This window comes from Mixophyes fleayi, chromosome 3 (genome assembly GCF_038048845.1).
Source record: "Mixophyes fleayi isolate aMixFle1 chromosome 3, aMixFle1.hap1, whole genome shotgun sequence".
In the NCBI taxonomy this organism is placed as follows: Eukaryota; Metazoa; Chordata; class Amphibia; order Anura; family Limnodynastidae; genus Mixophyes; species Mixophyes fleayi.
The window spans coordinates 156,955,601-156,976,650 of record NC_134404.1 but is presented as its reverse complement, the minus strand read 5'-3'; the positions used below and the strand labels follow the sequence as shown (position 1 = coordinate 156,976,650).

At 38.9% G+C, this 21,050-nt stretch overlaps 1 protein-coding gene across 1 annotated transcript in view; it reads right to left on the bottom strand.

The window, feature by feature from the left end:
• The window catches only part of LOC142143196 (CD109 antigen-like), a 94,690-nt gene that overhangs the window by 36,296 nt on the left and 37,344 nt on the right, over nucleotides 1-21,050 (bottom strand). Inside the window, exons 18-24 of the mRNA XM_075200906.1 lie at nucleotides 17,978-18,080; nucleotides 16,526-16,643; nucleotides 14,323-14,436; nucleotides 12,696-12,911; nucleotides 10,348-10,498; nucleotides 7,088-7,264; nucleotides 6,079-6,160 (exon numbers count right to left, since the gene is read on the bottom strand). Coding sequence (XP_075057007.1) covers nucleotides 6,079-6,160; nucleotides 7,088-7,264; nucleotides 10,348-10,498; nucleotides 12,696-12,911; nucleotides 14,323-14,436; nucleotides 16,526-16,643; nucleotides 17,978-18,080 — 961 coding nt within the window. The remainder of the gene's footprint in view (nucleotides 1-6,078; nucleotides 6,161-7,087; nucleotides 7,265-10,347; nucleotides 10,499-12,695; nucleotides 12,912-14,322; nucleotides 14,437-16,525; nucleotides 16,644-17,977; nucleotides 18,081-21,050) is intronic.

Genomic DNA, 21,050 nt, shown 5'->3' with positions numbered 1-21,050 from the left:
GTTTACAACATTTTGAAATAGAGGCAACTAAGAATATTGTGAGGAGAAGAGGCAGATACAGGAGATAATGTCAGAGGGAGGCTTTCTGGATGTGTGCATAAAATACTTAAGGAGAGGACTTTTCAGCTTCCCTGATGTGGGCAATTATTCTCCTGTATTTGAGACAACATTCTACTTGTGGGACTAAGTTACATTGTGGAACATCTTAGGTGGGAGATAATTGGTGAGTCCTAAAACTTGTTTGATGACCTTTTTATTTTAATGTTTTTTATGGAGGTATTGCCAAATCAAACCTGGTTAATTGACACGTTTTTATCAATATACAAATTATTTTTTTGTATTTGTGTTTTTATTAACAGATATTGGTATTTTAAATGTTGTGTAGTCAATTCCGATGTGAAGTAAACTCTGCCTGTTCTAATTATATGAACTCAATTAATTGATAATATACGTTATGGATCTTAATATACCTGAGCGCCGCTTGAGTGTGTTGTTAATGGCAGCTCGGAATACTGTGTGCATGTATGTATGTAGATATATATATTAGAGATGCTCACTGAACCCCGTGTTTTGATTTTGGTTTTGGTTTTGGATCTGGATTAGCTTTGTGTTTTGGTTTTGGCAAAACCACCCTCGCGTGTTTTGGTTTTAGCTTTGGTTTTGGATCTGTATTTTTTTTTAAAAAAATTGCTAAAATATGCTAAAATCACATAATTTTGGTCTTTTTTTTGTTCCTACATTATTATTAACCTCAATAACACTATGTTCCAGTCATTTCCAGTCAATTGAGACCACATCACAGGTCACAATATTACTTTAATACACTTTCGGCCAAAGACTGCGGCGAGCTGGCTGGATGCTAAGCGACAGAGCAACGACACAAATACATGACAGTTCATAGCACATCTAGGAAACATTTCCACACAGCAGTGGCAGAAAAAAAGAAAAGTGGTGCAAGATGGAATTGTTCTTGGGCCCTCTTACCCACCCTTATGTTGGATCTTAAATAGAACATATACACTTTAACAAACCAAGAACTTCAGGAGTGCCACTTTTGTGGCTGAAGTGTTTGGTTTGTTTGGACCCCCACAGAACAAGCTAACAATGGGCTTAAAGCACCTAAGCTAATTGTGCTTTTAATGAACTCTACAGTGGCAAGATGTTGTTGTCATCACCCTGAGCCTCATCCTCACCCTCATTAGTGTGTACATCATCCTCACACAATATTAATTCATCCCTGCTGAAATCCACCATTACAGAAGTCTCAGTATTTTTATGTAATTGGCGGTAAAGGCCTTCCTCATGGAAATTGTAGTTCATTTTGATGAACATCATCTTTTCCACATTTTTAGGAAGTAGCCCCATATGCCGATTGCTGACAAGGTTCCCGACTGTGCTGAAAACTCTTTCCGAGTACACACTAGAGGGTGGGCAGCTTAGGTATTGCAAAGCGAGTTGGTATATGGGTCTCAAATCACATCTCTTTTTTTACTCCCAGTATGTAAAGGGACTGTCTGACGTGTCTATTTCAATGCTGTCGCTAAAATAATCCTCCACCATCCTTTGGATGTTGACAGTGGGATCAGGTGGAGTTACGGCAGAGGTGTCATGGTTTTTGGTCAATGCTTTTAGACCATACCAGATGTAAGATGTTGTGCTGAGTCATCTGCATCATCCCTGGATCTCTTGGGAAAGATAAGTATTTTCCTAGCAGCAGTTGACTGAGAAACTGAAGTAGGAGACGCCGTCCTGTCACATAACACTTGAGCTGTCATCTTGCTCACCAAGAGCTCCTTGCATCTCTTGAGATCTTGGTCAGTTGGAAACAAAGAGAAGACACAGCTCTTAAACCTAGGATCAAGCACAGTCGCCAAAATGTAGTGATCCGATTTCAAGATTTTAATAACTCTTGGTTCCCGGAGAAGCGAATAAAGAACTTGATCTACAAGCCTGACATACTTAGAAGAATGGCTTTGTTTCATCTCCTCCTTCAGTTTCTCAAGCTGCTTTTCCAAAAGTCTAATTAAGGTAATCACTTGGCTCAAGCTAGCAGTGTCTGAACTCACTTCACAGGTGATTACTTCGAATGGTTTCAGCACCTTGCACAACATGGAAATTATTCTCCACTGCACTTGAGTAAAATACATCACCTCCCACGCTCCGTCCGTTTGTCCCCTAACCTGTGCTCTTTCATATGGGCACTCAAAACTCATCTCTTCCGCAAAGCCTACTAGCCTTCCACCTAACCCTCTCTCCACCCTCACTCTCTTCACTTCGCTCCTCCTCAGTAGTGGGGAGCACTTGCTCCCCTCCTCCGACTCCCTTTGTGCCTGCCGTCTGTCTACCCTCCCTATAGGATGTAAGCTCGTATGAGCAGGGCCTTCCTCCCTCCTGTCTCGCTACCTTATCTTCTGCTCCACTTCAATATATTTGCCTTGCCTGGAGCCTCTGAAGTCTTGGTACTACTCATTTATTGTTTTGTACTGTTATTCCCTGTACGGTCCATTGTTTGTACTGTGTACGGCGCTACGGAAACCTTGTGGGGCCTTATAAATAAACGATAATAATAAAAATAATAATCCCCCCTCCTTTCCCAATGTCATGGCTTGTGGAGTAAGCATGGATAGCTTTCTGCTGTTCCTCCATCCTCAGAATCATATACAAGGTGGAATTCCACCTTGTTACCACCTCTTGCTTCAGTTGGTGGGAGGGCAAATTAAATTGTTCTTGTAGATGCTGCAATCTCCTACATGCTGTTGCTGAATGCCAGAAATGTCCAGATATTTTACAGGCCACAGACACCATCTTCTGCACATCCCTGTCATTTTTCAAAAAGCTCTGCACCAGCAAGTTGATTGTGTGAGCAAAACAGGGAATATGATGGAATTCACCCAGCTGTAATGCTCTCACAATATTGGTGGCGTTATCAGAAATGACATATCCTGAGGAGAGTCCAAGTTGGATAAGTCATGTTGCAATGACATCCCTTAGATTTTGTAACAGATTGTCAGCTGTATGCCTCTTAGTGAAGCTGGTGATACACAGAGTAGCTTGCCTCTGAAAAATGTGATGTATTTGGGTACATGCTGCTGCTGTTCCAGCTGGTGAAGGCGAATCATCAACTCAGTGGACTGCTACAGTCATATAATCTTTAGTTTGCCCAGTTCCGCTTGTCCACATATCTGTGGTTACGTGTACAGTGGGTAGAATGGCATTTTGTAGCCCAATTATTACATTTTTACGAACCTTCTTGTACAGGCGAGGAATAGCTTTTCGATTAAAATGGTGTTGTGATGGAATTTGGTAACGGGGACACAAGACACATCAATTAACTATCTAAAACCAACTGCATTAATATTGGATATTGGACGCAGATCTAATACTAGCATAGTCGCCATGGCGTCTGTGATCCGCTTTGCGACTGGGTGACAACTTTCATACTTGCTTCTGCTAGCAAAGGATTGTTTAACAGTCAATTGTTGTAAACTACTAGTAGTCTTCTTCTTGGTCTGCTTCTGGGTTGAAGATCCACCCCCAGCAGCAGCAGCAACAGTGGGACTAATGCTCAATAATTCTTCAGAGGAATTATAGAAAGTGGAGGAGTCATCTAGCCTTAGCAACTTGGATGCAGGACTAACTCCGATTGCTATAGAGGACACTGATGAGGACGGTGTTGTGGGTGTAGATTGCAGGTGCTGGTATCTAGGTGAGAGAAGGGAGCTAGCTGATGCTGGACTGCTTGTTGTTATTTTTTTAGCATAACTTTCAGATTTTCCCAACAGCTTGCCATGAACTCGCTTCAAATGGCGTAACATGGATGAGGTTGCTAGATCATTAAAGTCCCTACCTCTACTGACTGTGGCTTTACAAACGCTACAAATGGGTAAAAATTATTCCAGACATAAGAGGTGGATTTTTTGGTCTTATACCCAGGCATGACAATGGCCTTTTTCTTATCATGTGCAAGAACTGCTGTCACTGGTGCAGGACTTACACAAACAACATCATCCTCATCAACATCCTCATTAGTGCCGTTGTCAGCTACACAAATATTCACCTCATCCTGTTGCAATTCTAAAGTGGCATCCTCAATTTGTGTATCACCGGCTACACTTGGGCTGCTCATCAACACATCTGCAGAAATTCTGATAGGAGGCTTCTTTATGAGTATAGTAAAGATCAGGCTTACACCTAGCACTCATGGGTAGACTCTCCTCAGGTATTTGTGTAATTTCTGAATCTGAACATACTGTTTATTCTAATGCCTTACTGTTTTCTTCCAGCTTGGCTTTTACATGTAAAAATATTTGGGCACCACTTTTTGAGTCAGAATGACAAGGTCTTGAATCATCATGATTTATCTTACAAGAAGATGCCTCACTGACAGTTGCAGAACTAGCACTCATAGAGAAAGGCTAAGGCCTGATTCTTTCCTTGCCACTGCATGCGTAGAATGGCATGTTGGCAAATTTATTTTTTTCAGCACTTAACTTTGCCTGGATTACAGGTGTTTTTTCTTTACCGAGATAAAAGGTGCTTTTTTACATTTTTGTTTCCCTGACTTAAAATCACTATGCACTTTAACATAGGCTTTAGCAGGTGACGTAGAGGGATTGCTATCAGCATGACTGGTGGCAGCAGCTGCTTAGTGCTCCTGGTCTTTTGTGGACTGATGTGAATCCATTTTGACTATATACAATTGTGACTGTAGACTTTTAATTTCACAGCCAGCCCTATAATGTGTCTTTCAGCACTGAAATTTGCCACCTCTCCTGTTTCTGGGTGAGCTATGGTACAGTAAAATGTCACTGGAGACTCTGAAAAACACTGCCAGCCCTATTATTACAATTTGGTTTCAGCACTGAAAACTGTCACCTCTCCTGTTTCTGGATGAGCTTTGGCACAGTACAATGTCACTGGAGACTTTTAATTCCACTGCCAGCCCTATAATATGTCTTTCAGCATGGAAAACTGTCACCTCTCCTGTTTCTGGGTGAGCTATGGCACAGTAGAATGTCACTCGAAACTGCCAAGAGCACTGCCAGCCATCTTTTTTCTCTTTCATTAATGACACTGGGCAGCTGCACTGGAGACTTCCAACAACCCTGCTACCCTTTCTGTGTCTCTCTGTGAAATGGCGCTGGATCTCCGTGGAGGACGGTACTTATAGAATCCAAAACTCACAAGATCTGATGACGCAGCGATGACGTTTTGCCGAGGGTGCACGAAGGTACTGAGCCAGTACTCGGATCAACGAAGTTTGGGTGGGCACGGCTCTCTCTCAGATTGATTTTGAAACAAACAGAGTGTCAGCAGCACATTTCTTGTTTTTTGGACAGTGAATGTGTTTCTTTTCTTATTGTAATGGCATTTTTTCAAATTATATTGAGTCATGTTATGTATTTTGTTTTACATTATTCATCACTAATAAGCTAATTTACCAACAACGAATGCATTGTGTTGTGCTGTGTATGTGTTAGACTCCTACATTTAGTTAGCCTGGGCTAGGTGATTATACTGATTGGTGTTTTAGACATCCTATTGGAGAAGATGCTTATACTCCTTCTAAGCCGACTGGATACTGAATCTACAACATAATTTGTTGGAGAAGGAGAATTTCTTCTTAGATTTGGCCATTTTCGATGGTAACGAAATGCGTTGAGGGCTTAACTTCGGTGAAAGGCTTTGAAATTCTTTAACTACCTTTGTATAGAGGTTTCCTTTATCTCTACACAAATTTACAGAGATGGACTAATTTTTCAGAGCCTGTAAAGTATCAGTTGTAAGTTGCTTTATGTGAAGATAAATGTGACTGATTTTCAGGCGCGGGCTGGGAGGTACCAGCCCGGGGGGCACACAGGCGGCCGCATCACGTGATACGTCATAAATTACTGCATCCACGGCGGGGGACGGGGGGAGGCGGCCGGCCCTAACAGCCGCTAAACTGAGCGGCCCAGCTGCCCCCCTGCCCCCTGGTCCAGCCCGCCCCTGCTGATTTTCATTTTTGATCCATGTTCATTTTGAGATACTTTTGTCCTAATAAAAAGAATTATTTAATATATAAATTAAACTGCTTACCAGGTACTTCCAGAAGAATCTGAGTTCCCAAAGGCACTAAAGGAACCGTCATGTCTCTGGTAATTTAATTCATTCTGGTAGCCTATATTTTTAAAAATGAAAAAGAGTATGAGTAGTTAAGGATAAAAACAATATAATTGTGACAATGAGAAATTTGCTGAAAGTCTCTGTTGAAAACTAATTGTAAGCTGCTTGTAGCCTTGGACAAATCACTGCATGGATAATTCTATATGTACAGCTCTGTAAAATTGAATGGACTATGTAAAATATAGTAAATCATTATAAATGATGGTTACAATCACATTTTGATATATATGTAATTCAAATCCAGATTTTTGTTAATGATTATATTGTTAAGAGTTGTAAATTTACTGTACAAATCTAAAAAAAAATGTAAACGCTCTGATATGACTTTATATGGCACATACACTTGTGTGTACAGTATACTGCAGTCTGTTCTATCTGTCTACCTCTTGAGATCCCGCTTCATTTTAATGTGGTCCGAACAATGCTTAAGTTCAGTGTTTGCTTTTTAAACGCAACTTGCGTGCAAGTTGCATTCAAACTTTAATCCGGCACCTGGTCTCCAATTTTGGCACTTGTGCTATTCACTGTGTCTGTGTACTTCTCCTTATACAGCTATGTGTATGAGAAGTGTAAGAAGTTCAGCAACGTCTATCATCTAAAAGAAGTCTCTGACAGACACACCACAAAATCCTAGACCTCCATCTGGATGACAGATATATGTATTACAGACAAGCAGACAGTGAGGGCCTCCTCCTCGAATCCCATACAAGAAGAAAACTGTACATATCTGCGGGTAAATGTATCAAGCTGAGAGTTTTTCGGCGAGTTTGAAAAACCAATTAAATTCTAGCTATCATTTATTTAGTGCATTCTACAAAATAACAGCTAGAATCTGATTGGTTGCTATAGGCAACACCTCCACTTTTCAAACCCGCTGGAAAACTCTCAGCTTGATACATTTACCCCCTAGTCTTATACTTACCTTGTTCCATGTTTGCAATACATTTTGCTCTTATTTGTTCTGATGCCTGGTTAGTTGCTTCTAAATACTGCAGAACATAGATGTTTGGTGAAAGGAAAATCATATTTTGCTCTCCACAACCACAAGGCATCCGTATCAGATACTCCAGACCATCGATTGAAGCTCCAAGAAGGTTTCCTTAATAAAAACATGTATGTAGAGTTAATAGCTCTGTGGAATAATAAAAATGATTACATCAATCACAAAGTTATTTGTGATTTACAAGTCACAATTAAAAGATTACAGCATCTGATTTATTCTTGTCCACCCACTAACACCCATGGTTTTGTGATTTGTTATTCTGCTCACACCACCCCTTCACTGCCATTTAAACTTGGTTAACTAAATTGATATGCCACCAAGATAAAGGGCTGTATTAAGCAACCCCCTTGTCTCTTGCTAGAGGTAGGATTGCCTTAGTAAAATCCTTTATGTAGAAGCTTTTAAAGCTATTTATTAACATGAAACCAAAGTAATGTGTTTACACTGTTTTGTGAAATAAAATTATTACTACTAAAATGTAATTATTTTATAATTATTAAGTGATTTTAGAGAATTGATAATTACTTTTTTATTTCACTAAACTGGTAACTTAATTAAGAGTAGCACATAGCACAGCCATAAAATGTTGAAAGAAGAAATCATTTTTTAATTAATAAAATAAGATGCATTAATGTTGAATATAAATAAATGTAAAAAAAATTAACTTCTGATTTACAAAAACATTTGTTAAAATAAAGGCAATTTGGCCAAGTCCAGTTTTAACATGTAAATTTCTAAACTGACTTTCATGTCAGAAATACCTTTGTTAATTGTGGTGATATTGGTAAAGAAAAAAGTATGTAAAACAAATGTAACAGCTTAAAATTTTGTTTATGAATTCCACTCTTAGGGGTTTGTTTACTATAAAGAGGAGATATGGCAGGTTTTCTATTGCTTATCTCAGAAATAGAAACCTTCTATCACTACAATTTACCAAGAAAATATTGCCGGAGCTATAGACTCAGCCTCCCAGAGATAAAAAATGTAAGAAGTAATTTACATATGTTCTGGAAAAAATGCAGCTGCAATCCTTGTTAAATAGACTTCCATATGCATGGGTTAGACTATCACTAGAGAAAGCATGGCGGTAGACCATGATAGATAGGAAGAAGCCCTGTTTCTCTCAAGAACACCAGTTTTTGCTGGAGATAGGGTTTTTCTCTACATAGTAAATAGACCAGTTAGCGCGATCATTGCAGAACTCTTTATGGAATTTAAACACACCAGGGGGTAAATGTATCAAGCTGAGAGTTTTCCGGCGGGTTTGAAAAGCCAATCAGATTCTAGCTATCATTTATTTAGTACATTCTACAAAATGACAGCTAGAATCTGATTTGTTGCTATAGGCATCATCTCCACTTTTCAAACCCGCCGGAAAACTCTCAGCTTGATACATTTACCCCCAGGTTTGCAGAGAAAAAAGTTTGCTCCAGATCCATCTATTATCACATTTGAACCCTCATCGCCTTTTATTTATTTGTGCTTTTCCTGTTTTCTCCCAACATTCTACTCAATCGAATAATTCTTTTTTAGATTATATAATACAAAGTGAGGGAATATCAGTGCTACTTTTATTTCATGTACCATCCTTTTATGTCCATAGATTGTAAGCTGCGAGCAGGGCCCTCTTATCTCTATGTCTGCATGTATTACCCAGTATTGTTTTATTAATGTTTGTTTCCAATTGTAAAGTGTTACGGAATTTGCTGGCGCTATATAAATAAATGTTGATGATGATGTTCAGTTTTTCATTAAATTGTATTCTTTTAATGTAAATTACTGAGCTGAGCAGTATACATGAAATAATTGAAGTATTTATACTTAACTAAAGATGTCTACCATGCTATCGTTCATTCCTGAGAAGCAAATTGCTGGTCTAATTAAAGAGACAGGCAGTGACTGACAGTCTTGCAGCCTTGCTTTTGTGGAAATAGATATGAGGTAATTTACAATGGACATCCTATGTGCAGCATAAATTGCTTTGGTTTTGCACTGGATGGTCCTTGTCTACCCTCTGCTTTTGGGAGACGCTTCTGCAACCTAGAATTGTGCCTAGTTATGTGGAGAAAAGTCTGAGGAGGCTCACTATACAAATGAAAAATGACATGCAAAGTTTAACTTCCTACCACTTTAGAGTCACCCATTGCATTAAATAAAAGATGTCCATTTAGACTCATTCATGGCTTAAATTAGTTATTAGAGTGAAGGGTCTTCGGGACTGCTTATTTTACATAAAATGTAAAATGTGCCTATAGATTTGCTCCTTTGCTGAAGTGCAAGAGACGGTGTAAATTTTGTCTCTTTGCAATATAAGGTGACCTAAATATATAATATAAGGTGACCTAAACTGAGCCTAGAAGTCATTTTGTGAAGTGTCAATGGCCATGAGGACAGCAAGGAATGCACCCTGTTCACACTTTTATCACATTGCAATAATCATGAGCCGCAAAAGAAATCTAATTTCTGCACTGCTCTGTAAAATGAGGCGCATTGGTCTGCCTACTTTTATTAGGGACACATTAACTCCATCCAATGCCTCCCATCTATCTGTGCAAACATCTACTTCTCTGCAAATGCTGTAGCCTTGCTGTGTAAACTTATGTGGCAATCTTATTGCAATTGTGCTAATCGAGTGCATGACATGTCCAAAGCTGCTGTTACACTGTCCAGCAGACTATTTGCATTTCATAAATGACCTATGTTATTTGAATTGGTAGATTCACACATTGGGTTGGAGCTAGTGATGTCACGGCAACCCAAATGTCTGCCCTCTTAGCTTTTGGACCTGCATCAAATCCCATTAGGACACTGTCCTAAGGATTTGGGAAGTGCATCAGCTGTCTGCAGTGGAGTGGAAAGATAATAATTTATTCATTAAGAGACCTGCAATGTCAGATTAATGTCAGACTAATGCTGAACAATATATTATACCTTCATGATTCATATCTGAATATTTCACATTTGGGATTCAGAGGTTCTTTGAAACGTATTGAATAACAAATAGCAGTCGAAGTGGAAATGTAGAAGTGGCGGTATGAAAAATGTAAGGTGAATGTAAGTGAATGGGATTTAATAGGTTTACATTGAAGGCTGTAGGGCAAGTGGCGATATGGTACACACTCATTTTGACCACTGATAACACTAATAACATTATATAAATTTAATGTAAACATTCTTACCAATAACAGTGACATAAGCTTGCTGACTTCCTTTCACCACATCATCAGGGAAATTGAATGACAAGGTCTTTGAAAGAGGGCGACTTGGCAATGTGGTGATCGTAAAGTCAAAAAGAGTAGACTGGGAATAATAATGTGGCACTCCTTCAGCCTTTGTAAAGTATAATGACATATTGTTAGGGCATTTTTCATCATTAGCACAGCATGCAGGCCTGTAAACTTTGCATCAAATTCATTATAACACTTGGGGGCTCATGTAGAGTTGGATACATGTGTGCCTAGAACATAAGCAGGAAACTACACACACATGAAAAATCGCACTTATGTGCATATGTTTAGTTTAACTCATCTCACAATGTGTCCAGCTCTACAACTCTACCATATGTGCCAGGTTGTCATCAGGAGCAACAAGAGTTTTTAATTATGCATCACAATAGTGTAGATAAAGCGTTGACGACTTAACAGTTTTAGTAGTAAATGCAAAGTCATATTACCCTATTTGGGAACAATACAAAAATGTAAAGTGGCATATACACCAGGGATAGTAGTGTCCTCACATTGTTATTAATAAATGCAACATTTGCATTTAACATATAAAATATAATTAAATGCAAACCCAAATATAAAATACTAAGCAAAATTAAATGAAATAAAAACTTGTTTCCTCTTTAAAAATTAAATGGAACTCTTCTTTCCTGATGCAGTTCAAATGGACATATCAATTAAGTAATACAAATAAATGGCTGTCCCTTTATATAATATTGCAGCTACACTAATGAATGAAGTACTGTCACCTGGACAGGTGAATGTACACTCAGCCAATCAGAAACTAGTGTTTCTAATCGTCCCCATCATCTTTGCATATCCTTGCACCAGCCCTCCACCCTCCACTGAACTTGGCCTACAGTCGCTTACCCTTTACCCTTTCACGTCTCCATTCTGGCTTTCTAGCCATAAGGCGTCACAAGTGTAAGAAGTGACAAAATCTGCATACAGACATATATACGTGCGCATTTTAGTTGTGCATGTGCAGTACGGAAATGCATATTTTACACAAATAAAAACGTATGTCAGACACTATATGAGTATTTAACACCTTTCTCTTAACAAGGGAAATATTCTTCTTTTAAAAGAATCAGGATGGAGTCACTATTTGTGGAGGCATTTAAATGACCTGAGAGTACATGTATCAAGCTCTGATTTTGAAAATCCAGCGATTTTCTCGCGGCTGTTTCATCTCACAGGTGTATTAAAGTGAGATTTGCTATTAAATCGCCAGAGATGTGTTTCTGTCAAAATCGCTATTTACAAAATCGATAGAGATCAAAGTCATGACTGTTTGCCACTCTGGCTATACAAGTCTCAAATGTATGAAGCTACAATTAAAAATCGCTAAATACATCACGCTGCATTCTAGCAGCGTGGTTAGTAAACACATCACTGTTACACTGCTCCTGCCTATAGAGCCGGAGGTACGGCGGGTGTCAACAGTTTAAAAATAGATAAATGTTCTAAAAAAAGAATGTGTGGAGTCCCCCTACCCAAAACTATTTACCCTAGTGCTGCCAGCCTACTGGTGGTTGTGTGAAAATCTGTGAAAAATTTGCGTGGGGTCCCCGCGATTTTCACGCAACCAGCAGTAAGCTGGCAGCACTAGCGTTAATAGTGGTCGGGTGGGGCTGCCCCACATTTTTTTTTTTTTTTTACTTTTATCTATTTTTAAACTTTTGACACCCGCCGGACCTCCGGCTCTATAGACAGGTAGTGTAACAGTGATGTGTTTACTAATTATGCAGTTAGGAAACACAAGAGGGTTTGCAAAACACAGGAGAGTTAGCTAAATACGGGAGTGTTTGACATTGCAGCAAATCACCAGAGATTTTTAAGATCAGATTCAAAATTGCAGTTTAATACATCTGGCGACTTGGGGACTAAAATCGTGGGTCATAGATTTGCCGCGATTTTAAAACGCTGAAAAAATCGGACCTTGATACATTTACCCCATGGAATTTAGTTTACTCACTCTAGTTTTCAACTTTTGCTTCCTTTGTGGAAGACCTGGTAAACTACTATAGAATACCATTAAATCCTATTAATTTATCCATATCAGAAAAGATCTTAAAAACTAAACATTCCAAATAAAATATATTCAGTGTGAAAAACTGAGAACCCTAATCTAAATGTCCCTTATTAGTTATTATTCATGATTGATTGTTAAAGACATTTGTTTGTATTTACCACATAATTCTACATTTTACATATATTTCTGTATCAATATAGATTAATTACGCTCAAGCCATGTAACATGCAATGGGAGAGATAAGACATTGTATACAGCAATCACTGACCTTCACAAGTATTTGTTTGGTAGCAATGTCAGAAACTGTTTTCGAAGTTGCTTTCACTGTGATTGGGATCACACCCAGTTCTTTTGGTTTAATTAGAAATAGACAAGTTTTTTTTCCATCGCTGGGAACATCCACAATCTGTTGGCCAGCTACAGAACTTGAATTATTTGGTACAAATATTTCAAATGAATCACTAGCCTCCAAAGATACCAGAACCTGCAAACACAATCATTTTACGATATACATTATGAATTTATTTTATTTAGAATTTGTATCATTTTTTTATTTGTAGTCTCAAGGGCTGCCAAGTTCCCGTGACAAATAAATAACATTTAGTTTAAGCATACTGACTATACTATGCAAGATTAATGTCAAAATTCTTGTTACCTCCTATTCTAACTAGTAACCATAGGCTGTGTGCCTATTTTTTTTAAAGCAGTGCTGAGTTCACAAAAAGAAAAAAGGTTGCCCAAGGACACTTGGTGTCACACTGACAATTATTCAGCCACATTTTTCTATTGTGTCTCTCACTGCCCTACCAATGCCCCACTCCTAAATCTACTGCATTGTCTTCTTCTGTAAAAAGTGTGAAAAATATTGAATAGCTCATAATGCCTCTTAAAATGAATTAACCTGCCAGCACTGGGTGGACTACTACCCCAAGAATATCTCTCATGCTTTACCCCAGGCAGACTACAGTACAGGCACAATTGCCCCCATTCTATATTATACACATAAATGCCCCAATCTATAGAACAGGCACAAATGCCCACAGGTCTACAGTACAGGCACAAATGCTCCCATTCTACATTACACACATAAATGCCCCAATCTATAGAACATGCACAAATGCCCACAGGTCTACAGTACAGGCACAAATGCTCCCATTCTACATTACACACATAAATGCCCCAATCTATAGAACATGCACAAATGCACCCAAGTCTACAGTACAGACACAAATGACCTTTCTGCAATTCACTTACATAACTTAAATTAATTACATTGCTTGCTGGGCAGAGGGCCATCTGACCAACTGGCCAGTCCCATAGTGGGCTACCTTGGGCTGGGTCACTGGGCTACCTGCATTTTTTTCCTTTGAAATGTTCCTAACAGGCTGCTGAGCCGAGTCTGGCAGCCTGAAATAAAATTTGCCAGCCAGACCCCGATTCAGAGGTGGTGATGTCAGAGGGGATCAAGGCTTTCAGGACCCAGTACCAGCCCAGTCCTTTTTTAGACATAACATTAATCAACACACATGAATAAATTAGAGTAGTAACATGGCACTGAATTTGAGTGATTACCCATTTAATTTCCTTTTTTAGTTTTTTTTAGGTTAGTCGAGCTGTGAGCTGCGTATACTGGTCAATAGAGGATATATTATGTCAGGAGGAGAAAATAAATGTAGCCACGGGACTGGAAGAGAGAAAGGGTTATGTCTGAAGGTACCAGAAAGAAAACAGTACATATTTTTGTTCAGGTAGGGGATGCAGGTGGAGTGAGGTAGGTAATTATTTCATTGGAAGGAGAAATTAATCACAAGTTTTAGCACTGTACACTGAGTAATATCACTGATGTAGTACAATACAACACAACAGAATTACCATGTAAAATCTGTACACTGTACCTCAAGGCTTTCTGTCAAATTGTTGAATAATGTGGCTTCCGCAATGAATAATTCACCTCTAGTTACGGCATAAGGGAGAATCAGTGAAATAAAGAATGGTTGAAATACTTGAAGCTGCAAAAAACATAAGAATTCATAAAAAAAATATTCAGTAGCATAAAAGCAAATAACATGACAAATATGTATGATATATTTTCAAATTATCTGAGGAGGACATTTTCACACTTTCATTCTATTTACATCTATTTGTATCTCACTGTATAACAATATGATATACTTCATTCATGAAAACATATATGCTGTGTACACACTAAAGCAAATATGTCACCATAAATTAACAGTCTGAATTATTAGTATGTTAAAAACTACCTGTGAACCATGATACCACAAACATATAGAAAATTAGCTGAAGTAGCCAGTGTTGGCCGGGTTTAAATCTTCAAGTTATTAAATTATCAATGAGTTGGATGTAACTGTCAACCTTTTAAAAATAATTAGTAGCTTAGCAGTTCTTCCAACACAGCCATGATGTGGCTGCCTAGTGTCATTTTTGTTTTTATATTGTCATCCAAATTCATCCAGGATAGGCTCCCCGGGTCCAACTTCTGCCCAGCGTACACCAGCGGGAGGTCCGACTGGGACCCTATCCCAGGATCCAGCTGGACCACAAGGCATTGGCTTCATCCCAATAGCTGCAGGGGTGTCTGAATGCAGGCTCAGAACAAGCTCCCTGGGTCAAAGTTCTGCCCAACATACATCAATGGAAGATCTGACCGGGACCCTGACCCCCCTAAAACCTGGCCAGGATCTAACTGGACCACCTCGTATTGGTTTCATCCCAATCGGTGCAGGGGTGTCTGATTGCAGGTTCAGAACAGGCTCCCTGAGTCAAAGTTCTGCCCAGTGTACACCAACGGGAGTTCTGAATGAGATCCTAACCCCCCTAAAACCTGACCAGGATCCAACTGGACCACCTCGTATTGGTTTCATCCCAACAGGTGCAGGGGTGTCCAAATGCAGGCTCAGAACAGGCTCCCCGGGTCAAAGTTCTGTCCAGCGTACACCAATGGGAGGTCTGACTGGAACCCTAATCCCACTAAAACATGGTCAGGATTCAACTAGACCACCTTGTATTGGTTTCATCCAAATCGGTGCAGGGATGTCCGAATGCATAACCGGAAAGTCAAACAGACAATGATTTTTATATATAAGTTTAGCCTTGAGTGCTTTCACATAATTAAATAGTTGTCATTGTGGTGAAAAAAGACAGCAAGTCTATCAAGTTCAACTGTTCACCAACTGAAATCCTCATATTTCTAGTGTCAGAAGGGGATAGAATTTAATTAAACTGTAGTAATGTACTAATGAGGGATTCACCCTTCCTGCTATTTAATATGCAGTTTATAATCATTTTGTTGGATTTGCATTTTATTGGATTCTGCTTTGTATTTTCTTTATTCTTACTTTTTTAGCTGTGTACCATTTGTCTCTTCCTTGCATTCTAGCTTTTCATACACACCCTCATACTAATATCTTTCAGGTTTGAGAATGGATCAGGGGATTGTGTGTTGTGAAGTGGCCTAATATATCCTAATAATCAGAACTTTGATTTTTCTAGCTGCAGAGGCATTTGTATGCATTCTATGAGGGGAGAGGAGAAATAACATTAGAATAGCTTTTTAGTTTACAAAGAAAATGTTTACCACTGAGGACTTTGTGGAAGATAGAAGTTCTCGTCTGTCTTTAAGACAGGAGACTATAAAATACATTTTGAAATTTGAAGATACATAACTGCTGCCAACCTGACAGTATTGATAACCTGATAGTATTGATCGTGTGATAATATTCTGTATCTGCTTTTGACATTAATTTTCCTATTGAAATAACCTGTATTGAGTTTGTAAACTGAGGTTAAGAAAATGCCTTTAGCTCCAGATAATTGACTCAGATATTTAGAAAATAAGTGTGAAAAGAGAAAGTGGATTATCTCCCTTTGAAATAAGTACTTGGGCACTTTTGAAGATACTAAATCCACATAAATGCAAATACACAGTATTAACCTGCACTACAAAGAAATTGTTGGAAGAGCCACCTTAGTTACTTGCAGAATGTGTTCCTGTTTATATCTGAAAATAATCACAGTTCCGTTATGTAAAGTAATTTTGAGATACTCATAGATAACAACATTCTAAGAGGCTATCACCTCAACTGCTTCATCTGTAACACCCAGTCCAAGCGTCTCAGAAATAACAAATGCACTGGCCACCCATGTAGTCATTGTGTCAGGGACAGATAATGGCAGATTGAAGGTGGCTCCTGAGCTGTTGAATAATAATGATTCATTAATGGATTGTATTATAAGCACAGAAAACAATTGCATTAGAATTTGCAAGGACTTCTCTCTCCAGTGACAGCTGTTTATCTATTTTGGAGTTGTATACTCACAGCCCTGTACATGGAGGCAATCACTGAAAGATTAAACTCGGTATGTAGCTGTAGCTACATATTAATATTGACTTTATCACTATGAAAATATTATTCATAAACAACAAATGGCACCCAAGTTACAGCTTATTGAAAGACTGAAATTGAAAGATGCATTGACTGTATTAATGAAAATACATGTCTAAGTGCACTTCAACAAAGATAGAAGCACCTTTTGCGCTTGCCAGAGATCCTCCTAAATTTAGATTACAATGTAAAGTCTGTACCATATTACTAATTGCCATTGTTCTATCCTGCATGAGTAATATTGAAAACAAAACACACTTAGATATATGGCATAATGTATCCCTTGCTGCAAATGACCAAGATAATTATGAGGTACATTTATCAAACCTTCTAATCTGGAAAGTGGAGGTGTTGCTCATAGCAACCAATCAGATTCTAGCTATAATTTATCTATTACATTCTAGAAAATGGCAGCTAGAATTTCATTGGTTGTTATGGGCAACACCTCCACCTTTCCAGATTAGAAGGTTTGGTAAATCTACCGCTAAGTCACTGAGGAGTTTCGTGACCATGTAAAAGCACACAGCCAGAGGTGAATAATAAAATACATGTGCTTTGCAGTAGGGGTTGCATAATTCCCTGTGGCGTAACTATACATTTTGGTGCCATGGGTGAGACAGGGCACCAGCGCCCCCCATCTAAGGAGGGGGAGAAGAGAGAGAGATTAACTTACCAGAGTTTGATGTTTGTCCTTAACTTCCGCCGTGGAACGCATGTGCATTCCACTGACAGTAAGTTCACGGCAGATGTTAAAGTTAAGGAGTGAAGCATCAAACTCTGGTTAGTTAATCTCTCCCTCTCTCTCTCTTCTTCAGCCCTTAAGCGGAACTTAAGGGCTGAAAGTATGAAGGCAGGTAGCGGGCTGCTGCTGCGCCCACTTGGCTTTGCGCCCTGGGCGACGGCACCGGCCCGCACCACCCTCATTACGGCCCTGGTAATTCCTTAAAATACACATTTTCCTATTGAACTCTGACTCTGAACCCACAGAAATATCATTTACAGGAGTTTATACACATATTGAACTCACTTGTATATTATACATATATCAGGATCACAAATACAAGTAACGTATTTTCAGTTACCAAACCCAGCTCAGTAAACACTGCAGTTTCATTAAGCAGCTTAGCATAAAAAATGGGTTTACCTGATGTTGGCTTCTAACCAAATCCAAGTTTCTGGCATTAGTGATCTAACAAGTGGAGGTGATGGCGTTGTGAATTGTATGCCTGAAATGGCCAGCTCAGATGCTAAAAAATATAATTACAGATTAATTAAATTCATGTACTGTAACACTGATTTAGGTGCATTACTCAGTTTACTGAAGTATTTGCCACTGTTATTTGAAACAAAGAAAATGAAACACAGAAAAATACAAGTCTTGTAACTTAGATAAATACACACAAAAAACTATAACTAAATAGTACATTCTAAACAATGACTATATAACTATGCTTATATAAGTAAATAAGAGAGTAGCCACTGCAAATCTTAAAGTGATTTCTTGTTTTGTAAGCATCCCTATTTTTCATATGTGGATTAAAATAGTAAACAGCAATCTTGAATTAGTTTACTTTATTTGCAATGGAAAGGAAGAATGACACATTTTAAGGGTGGAACAAATTACATATTAAAAAGGATGTCAATTTCTGTTTCATAAAAATGGAAGCCTCTCTGTCCAGAATATATTTACGAACATAATAAGTATTGAGCAAACTTGCCTACTTTCAGGCAGTGAGGTCCGAGAGATCCTGGGCAGGAGGCGTGACTAGAGAGCGGGAGGTGGTGGGGCGCGGTCATCTCGTCATTTTGACCCCGCCCCCAGCAAAGAAAATTCTGTTTTGTCGCGGGGGGCGGGGCAAAAATGACGCGATTCACCGCAAATCGCATTTTTTTGGCCAGGAAATTGTGGGATGCGGGAGACTTGCCTGCTCTCCCGGGAGTCCGGGAGACCGACTAGGATTTCGGGAGTCTTCCGGACATTCCGGGAGAGTTGGCAAGTATGGAATTGAGTAAAAACATAAAACTAGAGGTGCCGTAAAGTATTATGCATGCTTTCTAATGCTTGTAAGTTTTAGATTGTATTACTAATTAACCTTTTTGCACAAATGTTCTGGCATCCTAGTTTAGTTTTACTTCTATAATTTTGCAGAAGTGATTTTATGCGCGATGTGTATTAAAAAGAACTTTTTGCCTATTTTGTGAATTGTCATGTAATACTAGTGACTGACACACGAGGGCAATATAACCTATTGTATTTTGTCCAAATGTATTGTGTTTTAGGGCTTGTTATTTACAGGACACGTTATGCATTATAAATTTGCATGTAAAATCGGTGAAAATAAAGTGTATTGCTTTTCCATCTGATTTTCTGATAAGTGCTGCATGTATCTTTTTTAGTATATGCATATTTCCAGTCCTACATAACAACAGTGCACATATGTGTACAATAGGGATGTGCACCGGCGACTTTTGAGGTCTCGTGTTTTGTGTTTTGGATCCGGATTTTCGTTATTTTTGGGGTTCGGATTTGTCTCGCAAAACACTTGACGAAAGGTCTCGGTTCGGATTTAAGGTTTTGGATTCGGATTTTTTTTTGAAAAAAACATAAAAAGTTTAAAAATCAAGTTTTTGGGCTTATTTTCACTCCTAGGCTATTATTAACCTCAATAACATTCAATAACAAGCATTTCCACTAATTTACAGTGTATTCTGAACACCTCACAATATAGTTATTAGTCCAAAACGTTGCAACAAGGTATCTTTCTGGACTGCGTAGAGGAGTGGGTCACCACAATATATATTAAAAACCCTGAACTTTTATGATTCGCACCAATAAATGTACCTGGACTGCGTAGAGGAGTGGGTCACCACAATATATATTAAAAACCCTGAACTTTTATGAATCGCACCAATAAATGTACCTGGACTGCGTAGAGGAGTGGGTCACCACAATATATATTAAAAACCCTGAACTTTTATGAATCGCACCAATAAATGTACCTGGACTGCGTAGAGGAGTGGGTCACCACAATATATTAAAAACCCTGAACTTTTATGAATCGCACCAATAAATGTACCTGGACTGCGTAGAGGAGTGGGTCACCACAATATATAATAAAAACCCTGAACTTTTATGATTCGCACCAATAAATGTACCTGGACTGCCTAGAGGAGTGGGTCACCACAATATATATTAAAAACCCTGAACTTTTATGATTCGCACCAATAAATGTACCTGGACTGCCTAGAGGAGTGGGTCACCACAATATATATAATAAGAAAACCATCAACTTGTATGATTCGCACCAATAAATGTACCTGGACTGCGTAGAGGAGTGGGTCACCACAATATATTAAAAACCCTGAACTTTTATGAATCGCACCAATAAATGTACCTGGACTGCGTAGAGGAGTGGGTCACCACAATATATATTAAAAACCCTGAACTTTTATGAATCGCACCAATAAATGTACCTGGACTGCCTAGAGGAGTGGGCACTGGGCACCACAATAAAATATATAAAAAACCTTCAACAGGTCTGCATTACACTACACATACGGCTGCTCCTCCATCCTCTCCATCATATACATGTTGGAGTTTTAGCGTGTGACAACCTCTTGTTTTTGATAATGTCAGTGCATTTTGAATATTTTTCAATTTGCCCCACACCACTGAATGTACTTTATCTATGATACGCATCTATCTATCTTGACTGCGTAGTGTGGTGGCCCCGGTACACAATTTGGTACCGAGGCCACAATATAATTAAAAAACCCTCCACGTGTCAGAATTCCACCAAAAAAGGGTATGGACTGCGTAGTGTGGTGGCCCCGGTACACAATTTGGTACCGAGGCCACAATATAATTAAAAAATTGGGCATCAACTGTCACCGTTGTTTAATATCTGATACACCTAAATATGGACTGCACAGTGGAGTGGCCCCGGTAGTAAATTTGGTGCCGGGGCCACAATAAAATAAATACACCCTCAACTGGTCTGAATTCCACCAAACAAGTATCTGGACTGCGTAGTGGGGTGGCCCCGGTACCCAATTTGATACCGGGGCCACAATACCTCCTCCAAACATGGTACAGACAATTCGTCATTGAGATCCCATCAAGTATGTTAAAGACAGACAGGGTCGAAGTGTTATTGGTTGACTTTGTAAACCAAAAAACTGTCCCTGTTGCACATAGTCGTGCAATGAAGACTGAC